General features: G+C 37.8%; 1 protein-coding gene and 1 non-coding gene across 14 annotated transcripts in view; both read right to left on the bottom strand.

The window, feature by feature from the left end:
- The window catches only part of PUM1 (pumilio RNA binding family member 1), a 127832-nt gene that overhangs the window by 25241 nt on the left and 88413 nt on the right, over window positions 1-14178 (bottom strand). For 11 of the 13 annotated variants that reach the window (XM_061184581.1, XM_061184583.1, XM_061184584.1 and 8 more), the window contains 4 exons: window positions 11662-11800; window positions 10241-10384; window positions 9116-9412; window positions 7804-8040 (listed from right to left, as the gene is read on the bottom strand). In XM_061184581.1, the coding sequence (XP_061040564.1) occupies window positions 7804-8040; window positions 9116-9412; window positions 10241-10384; window positions 11662-11800 (817 nt within the window). The remainder of the gene's footprint in view (window positions 1-7803; window positions 8041-9115; window positions 9413-10240; window positions 10385-11661; window positions 11801-14178) is intronic. The other 2 variants (XM_061184587.1, XM_061184589.1) reach the window with 1 other exon arrangement.
- Window positions 11469-11545, bottom strand: LOC133089274 (small nucleolar RNA SNORD103/SNORD85). Its single transcript, XR_009700649.1, has one exon. It is a non-coding gene; the product is annotated as a small nucleolar RNA SNORD103/SNORD85 (small nucleolar RNA).

The following is a 14178-nucleotide window of genomic DNA, read 5'->3' as shown; positions in this document are numbered from 1 at the left end:
ACCACATTACTAAAAACCTATTTACAGCAGTTCCTTTCACTCGATGTACCAGGCATGGCTATCAAAGATAAACTGCAAGGCATATCAAAAGGCAAAAAATAAAATTTGAAGAGTAAGAGCATACATCAGGAACATACATGGCAGGGATGTTGAAATTATCAGACTGGGAATTTAAAACAATTATGATTAATATGCTAAGGGCTCTAAAGGATAAAGTAGACAGCATGCAAGAACAGACAGGCAATTTAAGCAGAGAGATGGAAATCCTAAGAAAGAACCAAAAAGAAATATTAGAGACAAAAAACACTATAACCAAAACGAAGAATGCCTCTGACGGGCTTATTAACAAACTGGACACAGATGAGGAAAGAACCTCTGAGCTAGAGGATCTATCAATAGACTCCTCAAAAACCAAAAAGGAAAGAGAACAAAGACTGGGGAAAAACAAAATCCAAGGACTGTGGGGCAACTACTACAAAGGGGTTACATACACATAACTAGAATACCAGAAGGAGAAGGAGGAGAGAAAGGAACAGAGGGAATATCTGAAACAATAACGACTAAGGATTTCTCTAATGCCAGACACCAAACAGCAGATCCAGGAAGTGCAGGGAACACCAAGCAAGATAAAGACCAAAAAAACTACCCCTCCAACTATCATTTTCAAATTATAGAAAATCAAAGATAAAGAAAAAATACTGAAAGAAGCCACAGGGGGGAAAACACCCCACCTACAGAGGAGCAAAGATAAGAATTACATCTGACTTCTCCTCAAAAAGTATGCAAGCAAGAGAAGACTGTAAGTTTTGAGAGGAAAAAACCCACCAACCTAGAATTCTGTATCCTGCAAAATTATCCTTCACAAGCGAAGGAGAAATAAAGACTTTCTCAGGCAAACAAAAATTGATGAAATTTGTTGCCAGTAGATGTGACTTGCAAGAAATGTCAAAAGAGGTTCTTCAGAGAGAAGTATAAATAATACAGGCCAGAAACTGATCTATATAATGAAAGGAAGAGCATCAAAAAAGGAATAAGTAAAATAAAAACTTTTATTTACCTTATTCTTCATTGATCTGACAACAGTTTGTTCAAATAATAGCAACAATGTATTCAATTATGTATGCTTATGTTTATATCATATACATATATATACACACATATGCTTTATATAGCTGAAATGAATGACAGCAATGACACAAAGGATGGGAGGAAAAGGTTAAGATTATTTTGTTATTTTAAGGTCCTCACACTACATGTGAAGTCATATAGTCTTATTTGAAAGTGGACCTGGATTAATTGTAAATGTATAATGATCCTAGGGCAACACTAAAAAAAATTAAAAAAAAAAAAAAGGAAGTAGTATAACTGATAGGTTAAGAAAGGAATTAAAATGGAATCATATAAAATGCTCAGTTAAAACCACAAAAGGCAGAAAAAGAGCGGAAGACAGAAACAAAGAAAAAAAAATTAAAAACAACAGATATGGTAAATATTAACCCAAATATATCAATAATCACTTTGAATGTCAATGGTCTAAATGAACCAATTAAAGAGAGTGGATCAAAAAATGTAGTCCAGGGGCTTCCCTGGTGGCACAGTGGTTAAGAATCTGCCTGCCAATGCAGGGGACACGGGTTCGAGCCCTGGTCTGGGAAGATCCCACATGCCGCATAGCAACTAAGCCCGTGAGCCACAACTACTGAGCCTGCGCTCTAGAGCCCGCGAGCCACAACTACTGAGCCCTTGTGCCACAACTACTGAAGCCCGCGTGCCTAGAGCCTGTGCTCCGCAACAAGAGAAGCCACCGCAATGAGAAGCCCACGCACCACAAGGAAGAGTAGCCCCCGCTCGCCACAACTAGAAAAAGCCCGTGCACAGCAACTAACACCCAACGCAGCCAAAAATAAATAAATAAAATAAATAAATTTATTTTAAAAAATGTAATCCAACTATATGCTGTCTACAAGAAACTCACTTTAAAAATAAAGACACATACAGATTAAAAGTAAATGGATGGACAAAAGTATACCATGCTAAATTAAGATGTGCTTCAGTTACTTTATACAAACGGTTTTCTAGTATTTCTAGCCATCTAGTATTCCATCCTCTTGCTATGTGGAATGTCTTCATTCATCTTGTTTTGCTTTCTGTACTCAGAGATTTAGTAGATGCCTAATGGGCAAAGCCCTGCCTTCTTTGCCTTTTAAAGAAAAATTCCAAAAGTCCCCAACATCTGGCTCTGTATTTATTACAGGCGGAGGCAATGCTGCTCACCAAAATGTTTATAAAATAAGTTCTCCCCAATCCACTCCCTAATATCACAGCCAGGTAGCCCTAAATGAAAATAAGCCTAAGGGTAACTGCCTTTAGTGCGTAATACTGAATCCTAACCAAGTTAATTTTCACATGGCTAGTTTTACAGATGACAAGTCACCTTCAGAGAACCAGGTGTCACAAAACACTACATTTCCATTTAGAACAGAGAAGTGCCTAAAGGGGCACACATGACTAGTAAACAACCGGAAATTAACACAGGTTACTGAACAATAAATTAGAAACAGCTACTGCAGTTCAGGCAGGGACAGAGAATACCATTTTGTTTCATCTTTGCTTTTCTTAAAGGACTAAGGGCACAGACAACCTTGAATTTAAAGGACAGGAAGAATTTATTTTAAGAAGATAGGAATTCTACCATGATGATAAAACTAAATGCTTGCAAGCAACAAACAATCCAAAACAAAACTAGAATTCCGTTCAAGAAAAATAAAATATACACTAACTAGTTTAACAAAAGACATTTAAGACCTACACACTAAAAATTTCAAAACTTTGCTGGGGAAAATGGTGCATGCAAAAAGACGAACCATCACCTCATGCAATACACAAAATTAATTCAAAATAGATCAAAGACCTTAAGAGCTAAAACAATAAAATTTTTAGAACAAAACATAGAAACTCTTTAAGACCTTGAGTTGGGCAAAGATTTCTATACCAGAAAGCATGATAAACTGGACCTCATCAAAATTAAAACTACTGCACTTCAAAAACAACCATTTAAAAATAAAAAATAAATAAAAATAAAAGGATGGGACTTCCCTGGCAGTCCAGTGGTGAAGACTGCACACTGTCACTGCAGGGGGTGCGGGTTCGATCCCTGGTTCAGGAAATAAGATCCCACAGGCCACGCAGAGCGGCCAAAAAAAAAAAAACCAAACAAAAACAAACAAACAGAAAACCAAACCAAACAAAATAAAAGGGTAGCACAAAAATAAAAAGACAAGCAAAAGACCAGAAGAAAACATGTATATGCAAAACACGTATCTGATAAAGGAGTCGTATCCAGAATATATAAACAACTCTTACAACTCCATAATAATAATGACAAACAACACACATCCAAAAATGGGCAAAAAATATGAGCAGACATTTCACCAAAGATAAACAAATGGTAATAAGCACATAAAAAGATGCTATACATTAGTCATTAGGGAAATGCAAATTAAAACCACAATGACATAACCATTTCATGCCTCCTAGAATCGCTATATTATATAAGAAAAATAAGAACAAATGTTGGCGAGGATGTATAGAAATTGGAATCCCTTGTACATTGCTGGTGGGAATGTAAATGATGCACCAAACTGGAAACAGTTTGAGTTTCTCCAAAAGTTTAACATAAAACTTACATACAATTCAGCAATTCTACTCCTAGAGAAATGAAAAACTGTGTCCACAGAAAAACTTGCATGCAAATGTTCATAGCAGCATTATTTCTAATAGCCAAAAACTGTAACCAACAAACATCCTTCAACTGTGAGTAGTTAGACAAAACGTGGTATATATCCATAAAATGGAAGACAATTCAGCAATAAAACGGAACAAACTGCTGACACATACTACATCATGGATGAAATCTCAAAAACATTTGAAGATAAAGAAGGCAAACAAAAGAGGTCACATACTATATGGCTGCATTTATATGAAATGTCCAGAAAAGGCAAATTTAAAAGCAGAAAGTAGGGAATTCCCTGGTGGTCCAGTGGTTAGAACGCCACGATGCCATTGCAGGGGGCACAGGTTTGATCCCGGGTCGGGGAACTGCAAGCCGCACGCAAGCACGCCCGCTCCCCCCTCCAAAAAAAACAGAAAATAGATCAGTGGTTGACTGGGACTAAGGGTGTGAATGGGGATTAACTGTAAATGGTCAAGAGGAATCTTACAGAGGGGATGAAAATATTACCAAACCGACTTATGCTAATGGTTGCACAATACAGAAAGTTACTAAAAATCACTGAATTGTACACTTGAAATGGGTGAATTTCATGATATGTAAGATACAACTCAATAAAGTTATTTTTTAAAAACAGAAGTTTGGGGACTTCCCTGGTGGTGCAGTGGTTAAGAATCTGCCTGCCAATGCAGAGGACACGGGTTCGAGCCCTGGTCTGGGAAGATCCCTCATGCCGCGGAGCAACTAAGCCTGTGCGCCACAACTATTGAGCCTGCTCTCTAGAGCCCACGAGCCACAACGAGAAGCCCGCGCACCACAACGAAGAGTAGCCCCCACTCGCTGCAACTAGAGAAAGGCCGTGTGCAGCAACAAAGACCCAACACAGCCAAAAATAAATAATTTTTTTAAAAAAATAGAAGTTTGATCTTTAAACAAGTAATGAAAAAAGCATTGAAGAGTCTATAGTAGGCACTCAACAAGTGATTGTTGAATAAATAATGAGAAAAATAACTATGCAGGCATTGATGTTTTTTAGAGTACCCTAACACATGCCTGTCTACTGGGAGGAAGTGTGAAAATGATATCATGGAGAAAAGATCCACACTGGGATAACAGAGATATAGGCTGGAGTGTGCAATCAAACACTTACTAGCTATGGGGTATCATGAAAGTCATTAAACCATGCTGAGTTTAAGTTTCCCTGTGTAGAGCAGAGTTACTTGAGTATTTAACATAATGAATGAACACAATGAATGAATGCTTACTTAGTATAGTTGTTAGTGATCCAAGAACTGATAGCCGGTGGCAGCAGTGTAGTATTAATAGTAGAGGCTATATTAGGAATGGCCCAATATATATTTGGTAAAGAAATGTTACATTTCCTTGGTGACAAATGGTAAATAGACTTATTGAGGTGATCACTTTGTAATGGTTAAGACTAAAGCATACACGAACCCTTTTCTCAAGGAAACAGACTGAGTTGAGGCAAAGCACTACCAATCAAGACACAAAGTTTCTCAGGAATGGCACGTATGATTAACGTGGTACATGCAGCAACGGAAGTCCAATGGAAATACATACATCTAAAGTGCTTAAACAAAGTAAAAAAATTTTTAAGGGAAGGTATGTTAAAAATAAAACCAGGCAGACAGCAAGCGTCATTAAAATAAGAAATAACTCGCACCAATAGTTAGTTCCTTCTCCACAGGGGAAACATAAATTAAGGAGAAGGAAGTATTTTATTAAATTGTTGATATATTGGAAAGAGGAAAGGCACCATGCATGCAAGTAATGTTTCCAGCTCCATTTTCAAACACCAAGAGCCATAGCATTTGGTTCAGAGGTTGATACAGTCCACAGGACAAATCTGGCCTGCCACCTATTTTTGTAAATAAAGTTTTATTGAAAGATAGCTGCACATTCTTTTACATTTTGCCTGTGGCTGCTTTCACACTTCTACAGCAGAGCTGAACACTGACTACATAGACCATTTGACCTGCAAGCCTAAAATATCTACTATCTGGCTCTTTACAAAAAACTTTTTGCAGATTGAATTTGTTTACTACTCAGTATATGTTGACACAGTTCAAATGTTTAAACCAAGGAATTAAAGGGTAAGATTTCTGGATCTGATAATGCACTGGTTTAAAAGCTATCCTGGGCACATTATGTGACAGGATATACACTGACATTGCATGCTTTGGAGTCAAAAAGGTTTTGACTCTAAATCCGTTCAGATATGAGAAGACCTAGCAAGATATTTAACTCAGTTTCCTCACTTCTGTATCATAGACATAATACCATATCTTCCGGAGTGATATGTACAGCACCCAAAACCGTTAATAGTAGCCACTAATAGCTATTCCATAAATGTTAGTACCTTCCATCTACATACTAGACTGGGACTTTCATCTCCCCCTTATAAGTCTGCATTAACCATCATTCTTTAAAGCCAGGCATCCTGTCACAAGGAAACACTGTTGTGCAATACACCCTATTCCTTATCTATCCAATATGGACTTACCAATCTGGAACGTCCCTACAACTTTTCTTAAGTAATGTCCATATACAACTTGAGACAGTGAGCTTTACAACTACAGTTCTTATCATGTGAAATCTCAGGATACACACATACACTCTCTCTCTCACATGTCTATGTACATACATACATACATAGTTCTGCCTTAAAACTCATCTCTCAAACTCAGAGATAGCACTCTTAGTTCTAGAATAATAACTATATTATCCTGTCCCCTTCAAGACTTTTTTTGATTTTTATAATCATTTCCCAGTCTTTGTCTTTCCAAATAAAAGTACACTATTCATTTTTAGTCAGTCCTCATTTCTGAGTCCAGAAAGCCACTTTTAATCTTGCCAGTTAAAAACAAAAAAAGGTCCATGTAAACTATGGACTTTGGATGATAATGATGTATCAATGTAGGTTCATCAATTGTAACCAAGGTACCACTCTAGTGGGGGATGTTGATAATGGGAGAAGCTATGCATGTGTGGGTCAGAGGGTGTAAGGGAAATCTCTGTACTCTCCCCTCAATTTTGCTATGAGCCTAAAACTGCTCTAAAAGATAAAGTTTTAATTTAAAAATAATAATAATAAATAGAAGATTTTAAAAATCAGAATCTTCCAGCAAAGTGGCCATACATGGTATTTCCCAGGACAGTACTGATTCAAGCCTGTCATCACAGAGTAATTATAAACAGCAACCCCATTAACTCTCAAAAGCATCCTGGGTTGAATGATAAATTATATGGTCACTGTACTTCTATGCCTCAACTTTCCCCATCTAAGAAATAAATCAGTACTTCAAAATCCAAACTCGATAAATAACTAGAGGAAGGGAGTGTGTACCATCTTCCATCTCTTGAAAGATTTAAACATTTGCCACTCAAATTGTTAATACAAGTTTTTTTTCATTCTTATAGCTGTCTGCTTAGTATCCTCTTTTCCCTCCTCATTTTCCAGGATCTAAATGGTAACATTTTTTTAAACTCCACACATATAACAAGCTAAACATAAAATGGGGAAATATACGTCTATACTCATTAGCATACTATGTAGTTTAAGAATGTATATACAAATTTTTTTAAAGACTCTGACAGAATTTTTAAAACAAAATGCTTTATGTGAGAAAGTAAGATATTAAACATATACATGGGGGAGGGGAGGGGAGTCTGAAAAACAAGGCTAAGTATTAATTGTGGTGATATTTCAGTGGTGATACGAGGTTAATACACTCTTTGTCTCTATTTTCCAGCTTTACTTAAAATGAATCTGTACTGTGTTTATATTGAAAGATTCTCACATGTAGCCAAAGATGTTCATACTAAAGCTGAAGTGAATATACAGGGGAGGCGCCCAAACTTGAATAAATCCCAAACTGCTGTGCTACCTAGGTACAGCCTAAATAACATGAGGTACCTTCAGGAAGGCACAGAACACCCAGGACACGTCTTAGGATAAAGGGATTGTCCTTTGCTTATGCAAAGTACTTCTAATGTCATCAGTGGCAAGAGATTTCTAGAGTTCAAGGTGGTGTTAGAGTAATGGTTCTTACCCAGGTTTAAGCTTGAAGAGGATCCATGTGAAGAGAGGGAAGGAGGTGGTGTCTGTGAATGTCCTGGTCCCTGACTAGGGAGAGGCATGCCCACGGGTCCAGGAGAGGAGGAAAAGCTAAGGCCGTTATAAAAACTGTGTCCAATGGGGGTCAAGCTGCTCGATGTCCTCTTATAAAGGTCACTGCTGCCAGTCAGGGAGTCACGGCGGGAGCCACTGCCAGTGTTGGAGTTTGCAACTAAAATGGAATTAAAACAATGCAGATAAGAACAGGCCTGTTCTTCGAAGAACAAGCCCAGTGACCTGTTCCTAACACTTTGATCCAGACTCCTTACCACCGCAAATTTGTCAGCAGAGACAGCCTAACTGTTCATGTGGCAGTTCTAGGGGCAGGTAAAGTAATAAAGAGGACATGGCTCAGGTTAACATGAAACTCTTTTTCAAACCATCACACGTATGCTAAATTTTCCTTCCTTTTGTGTCTCATATTATGGGGGTGAGGGTGGGTTAAAATCCTCTGATGGCCACATAAGTTATGGGAAAGGTGAAAGAAAATGGGCTAGAAAGAATGCCTTTCATCAACCCAAAGGTTCTAGTAGAAAAATGGAGGAGAAAAAAGATTTGTGAATGGGGTACTGCCCCACTACCCAAGACTTACATATGAAAGCCTGGTTTCTCAAAGGGCTCAATCAAGAGTTATTGCTAGCCCCCAGCTCCAACTTAAGATACTTTCTCTCAAATAAACCCTTCTGTTTTGAGATCACATTGTTTTACAAACACTGCAATTATCCCATTGTTTACCTTACTACTTTCCTGCTTTTTTCTCCCATCAAAACATTTAAAATACCTCAGTTTAATTCCTTCCTCCCACTTTTCCATAATATCCACCTTAATTCTTCTCAAGAGACTGGAGAAAACTCATGACTCTTTAAGGCCTGCAGATTGTGGAGTACACTACCCTATGATCTTTGGTAAGTCCTCCTCCCTTGGTTTTTAACATCCACATTTGTATAATTCCCTCCACATTCTTCCCAATGCCTGCAAAAATCTCCCCCGATTTTCTAATCCTTGAAACAAACGGACTTTGAGAGTATAAATAAGTAGCAACGTGAGTGTAAACCTGAAATAGGCCCCAAATGTGTAACCTGAATAGTCCATTATCTCAAACACATGTGGAACAGCTGGGTTCCCATGGGGCTCGGTCCAGATCTGCCTGTGGTATCTGTCCAGGGTTCCATGCATTGTCAGTGTTCCATAAAGATTGTAAAAATAATTAAAATTCAGTTTCAACAGCACATCAGTCTGATTTCTACCTGCTGTTCCAAACCCTCCAAGGGCTGATCCCAGAGTGGCGCCGAGAGAACTGCTACTTCCAAATCCCAAGGATGTGTTGGCAGGCTGGGCAGAGCCCTGGGAGAAGAGGGAGCTGCTCTGTGAATTGCTGCTCAGAGAGTTGTTGCCATAGAAAGAGCTGGATGCCAGGTTGTTACTGGGCTGCTGCTGGGGCTGGGGCTGAGGCTGCTGAGTTCCTAAAGGGCGAAATGGTCCATTTGTTGTTCCAGCAAGACCACCGGCTGCTCCATTTGCTGAAGCTGCAGCCGCTGCAACAGCTATGTAGAAGAAAGCAAACCATTTGGCTATGAAAGAGATTGGCCACGTTTCCAAACTACATTGTTATCCTTTTGAAAACCTTTTAATGTTGCCATATTTTTTCAAAGCAGACACAAACTTTGTAAAGAACTATACAAATCTGTCTTTGATCCCTTCATCTGAAGCTTCTATTTTCTATTTCTACTTTCAATTCAAAGTCAAAATACCATTGAAGCCAAGTTCACTGTATTGACAGCTTTAAAGAGGCTATAGTTTAAAATAGAAATGGATATCAAAAAGTACTCATTTCAAATACAACTACTTCCTAAAATCTCAAGTTCTACAAATATCTACATTAAGGACATTTTTTTCCAGAACCAAATACTGAAGTCCCTCAAATTCCTAGGACACTTGAGCATGTTACTCTCCCCTAGATGTCCCCACTGTTGTTCCCAAATTTATAATATATATGACTTAAAATAAAAACCTATTGCCCCACCCCTTCAAGCAAAAAACAAAACAAATACCACATCATCTTAAAATAACGATATGAATTTCACGATATGAAGTGAAATTAGCCTTGGACTTCTGCCAACAGTGCCATTTTGTATGAGTAATCCAACTTCCTATGCTCACAGTAGAGCAGGTCCTTGCTGCTAACCAGCTGGTACATGCTGTCAACAGAATCAGAATCTACTGAGGTCACTTGCTGCTTCTGATTCTCTCTTTGAAAAATTACAGGGTAGAATTCCTACACTGAGAATGTCAAAGTATATTTCAACACAGTTTAAGAATATCATCCATTGCCCCTTTTAGATCTGAGTGAGTCTACTAAGATGTAAGCTCACCTGCTTGTGCGGCTGAGGAGCTAATGATGACTGGGGCAGGAGCTACAAGTCGAACAGGAGCTCCAAGGCCGTTTCTCGCTCCTGCATTCACCACAAGGGCACCGGTTTGGTCATAGTAAGCAGCAGGAGCCAAGACTGGATAACCTGAGAATATTAAGTTAAGTACACATGAAACAGATAAGTACATATGAAACTAACAAATGTCTCCTGGGCACCAGCATATCTTATTGATAGATAGTTACAAACTCAGCATTGGGATCCTGGCTTCGTCACTTAAGGTAGCTGTACAACCCTGAAACTCTGGGTATCCTCATGAGGATAATAATAATACCAGCCTCACAAAGTTCTTGTTAAGATTAAAAGATGAGTGTGAAAGATGTAACATGCTACCTGGCACAGTAAGGGGTAGTGTTATTTATTATCCACCAAGTGTTAGGGAATTCGGTGGGATAGGGAATACCTGTGCTCTTCAAAGTGCTAACCACAGTTATCACCAGCAACCATACACTGACAATTTATGTTTTCTTGACTACACAAGTTAACAGTAGGTACAAATGATTCCAACAATCAAAGAACTTTCATACCACATAATCTAAGCACAAATATCCTACAAGTTAGCAGGGAAAACCTAGACAGGCTTCAATTAACAGGGTCTTTCAATATTCTATGAGATGGAATCTTCAAATCCTATTGAGCCATAAGAGAAATTACAGGTGACTTCGTAATAAAATATAAATGCTTAGTAATTAACAACATGCATGATGTTAAGTTCAAGTTACTCAGTGAATTCATAAATAGATCAGTTGATTTAGGTATGTGCCATGGTCAGTAAGAACCCATACACTTATACTGAGGTCTCAGAAGGACCTGTTTCAAAGGAATAACCTCAAACTACATGCAATCCATGCAAAGAATAAGACCAGGAGACAGTGAGCTAAGAATAACATATATTCAGGATATATATCAATCACAGATAGACAGCTACAAAGCACCTCTACTGTTGGTTCGAGAGAAATCCTAAAAATGTAAGGAGGACACTATCAAGGAATACTAGGAATGTCTTCCTAATAATACTATTCAAAGACATCAGCCTTGGAGTGATACTGATGCAGTCTGGCCACTCTTTCCACTCTTAACACTGAGGGAGAAAACAGATCATCAGCAAAGGAAAATAGCATACTCCAAGCTATGTGTGGAGGTTCACATATCTCCAACATTTAAGACTGAGACTGGCTCAGAACACTAGGTGCTCTCATCAATGAACTATGGTCTAAGTGAGGGCAAGTGTATGTCATCCTCGCCAGTCGCCAAATGATGACAAGCCTAAGCAAGCCAAAAATACTGCCCATTCTCTTCTGAATCTCCCCCAATAAACAGACTTTTTCACCCTCAAATGATGAGGAACAACAATGCAGCCTCACCTGGCATGCCTGCAGCCAGTCCTTGTCCAAAAGCAAGGGCAGAATTCACTGCTGCAGCTGCCACTAGTGGATCTGCTTGCTGTCCCTGCTGGTTCTGATTTGGGGTCAAAGGACGCTGGCTGGCTCCTCCACGGAGAACCTGGGAGACAGAAATAAATCAACTACTTTCTTTTCATTGGAAACATCTAAGACCCACCACACGCTTAAGTTGGATCAACTTTAAAACTGATGGTTGTAAACCATTTTTCTGATAATGGTTTTATATGGCATGGCTGTTAGGATTAAAAAAATCCATTAACAGCATTTCATATAGTGAAATTTCATTCTACCATTCTTAGTTTAAACATATTACCTTTATAAGAAGCCAAAAGCATACAAAAGTGATCATTCATTCATTAATCAAATACTTAATGCCTAACATCTGGCAGGTAATGGGGCTAAAGCAATGAACAAGACACACAAAGCTCCTGCCCAATTGGAGCTTTTATTCCAGCGAATGAGAGCTAGACAGTAACTTTACAATAATCAAAAAGTGGGTGAAAAAAAGAGTATGATGGAGTGGAGGAGGGGTTTAGATATGATAAACAAGGGTAATTTACCCACATCATTAAGTTATAATATCTGTATCAAAACACACACAAACACACACACACACACACACACGCTAAACTTTCTTTATGGAATGTGAGAACATTTTCTCTACCCTAAAACACTATTCCCATTTATCAGGGCCCAAATGGCCCCAAATGAAATCAACAGGTCTGATTTAGGAGGCTTCTGACTCGACCGTTTCTATTCTTCCTCTCATAAATACCACAAACGCACAGCAATCTAAATGGATATGAGTATTAGTCAAGAACACTGACATTTCAGCACAGAATACTAGTTCTGTCACTTTGATAAAGGATCTACTTTTCTTTTTATTAATGAAACATAGATAGTAAGATGCTGATAATCATTCTTATTCTGAATGCTCTGAAGAATCTATTCCAAAAGATCTATCTATGCCAGTAAGTAAAAATGCAAAACCCAATACCAAGGCTAAAATTACCAACGTTTATGCATTTTGCAATGTTTTCAAAGGCAAAGTTCTTATCAGATAATTTTCAATATCACTCTGCTACTTATAAAATTAGTTACACATGTGATCAAGAACCCGTGCACAGATTTTTCTTGGTACCATTTGGTAAAAAATGTAAAAGAGAAACACCACAATCAAATATTTATTAAATGAGTATTTTAAATGACCAACACTGTCCATATTGGCAAGAAGAGATGTGTAGACACTTAATTTACCCAAATTTTCTTATTTCTTTATCTGTAAAAATAGTGAGAGTAACAGCTGATCATGCAGATTTGTAGGAAATATTAGAACTAATGTCTGCAAGGCACAATGCCTAGTACCCAGGAGATAATCAATAACCAATAGTTAATTCCTATCAAAATATTAGGCAATTTATTTCTGTTTGTGAACCAAAGAATCTAACGGACTTTACAACAGAAGGAGTGCTTCAATCTATATAGATAGAAGACTCAAGGGAGGCTGCACAGGTGAGAGTTTGTAGAAAATGCCTAACCAATAATCCAGAAGAGCTCTCACTCTAGGAAAAGTAAACAGCAGGTACAGAGATATGGCAAATACTAATAGTTCAAGAACTTAAAAAAAAAAAAAAAATCAATGAAAACATCCTTTTCATAGGGCAGAATGAATTAGGCTTATGTTTGGTTAGGAGTTGTGTGAAACATCAGAGAACAGCGAAATGGATAAGGTGCCTGAAGAAAGGGGTAGTCCAGACTACTGAGTCCTATTTTACAATCAGGAGAGCAATCTGTTTCCTTTTTGTCAACTCTCTAGAAATCTATGTGGTACCCTTGACAATAAATCAAAGTTTTTAAGTCAGCTGCCAACATTCATATTTTAATTTCATAAATAAATGTCAAGCCTGAATTTTATGGAAACAAATATGTAAAATTCCACAAGTAAAATTTTATATACAATAAAATCAACAAAAACGACTGAATATCTACTTGTAAAACACTATCCTAGGAGTTAGTTTACTACCTATCTTCATGATGCAAAAGGTGTTAAATTCAAATTTCTTTTCAAAGGTACTGATTTAAACACAGCATTTAAAATGTAATAAGCAAGTAGATGCTCAATGGAGATATTTTCATTAATAATCATTCATCCTTCTACAGTTCATCATGCTTGGTAGAATCATCATCTATACAGTCTCCCCTAATGTAGAAAGTTCAGAAGCCATTCTAAACTTTTCTCTCTCAAAATGCAACATCCAATACCAAGCCACCACCTGTGCCTGGGTTCAACCTAATATCCAGGATTTTTTCTTTAACAAACATTTTGAAATAGAGAATAACAGTTTTTTTTATCAGGTGTCAAAGGAACCTTCAAAAAGAATGAAAAAGAAATCAGAAGGAAGATGAAGTGGCCAGGATGTCACTGACTCTACTCAAAGTTTCAGCAATTACATTTGGAAGAGTTAGCATGCCTAGAAG

Source organism: Eubalaena glacialis, chromosome 3 (assembly GCF_028564815.1).
Source record: "Eubalaena glacialis isolate mEubGla1 chromosome 3, mEubGla1.1.hap2.+ XY, whole genome shotgun sequence".
Lineage (NCBI taxonomy): Eukaryota > Metazoa > Chordata > Mammalia > Artiodactyla > Balaenidae > Eubalaena > Eubalaena glacialis.
This window is presented reverse-complemented; position numbering and strand designations above follow the sequence as displayed.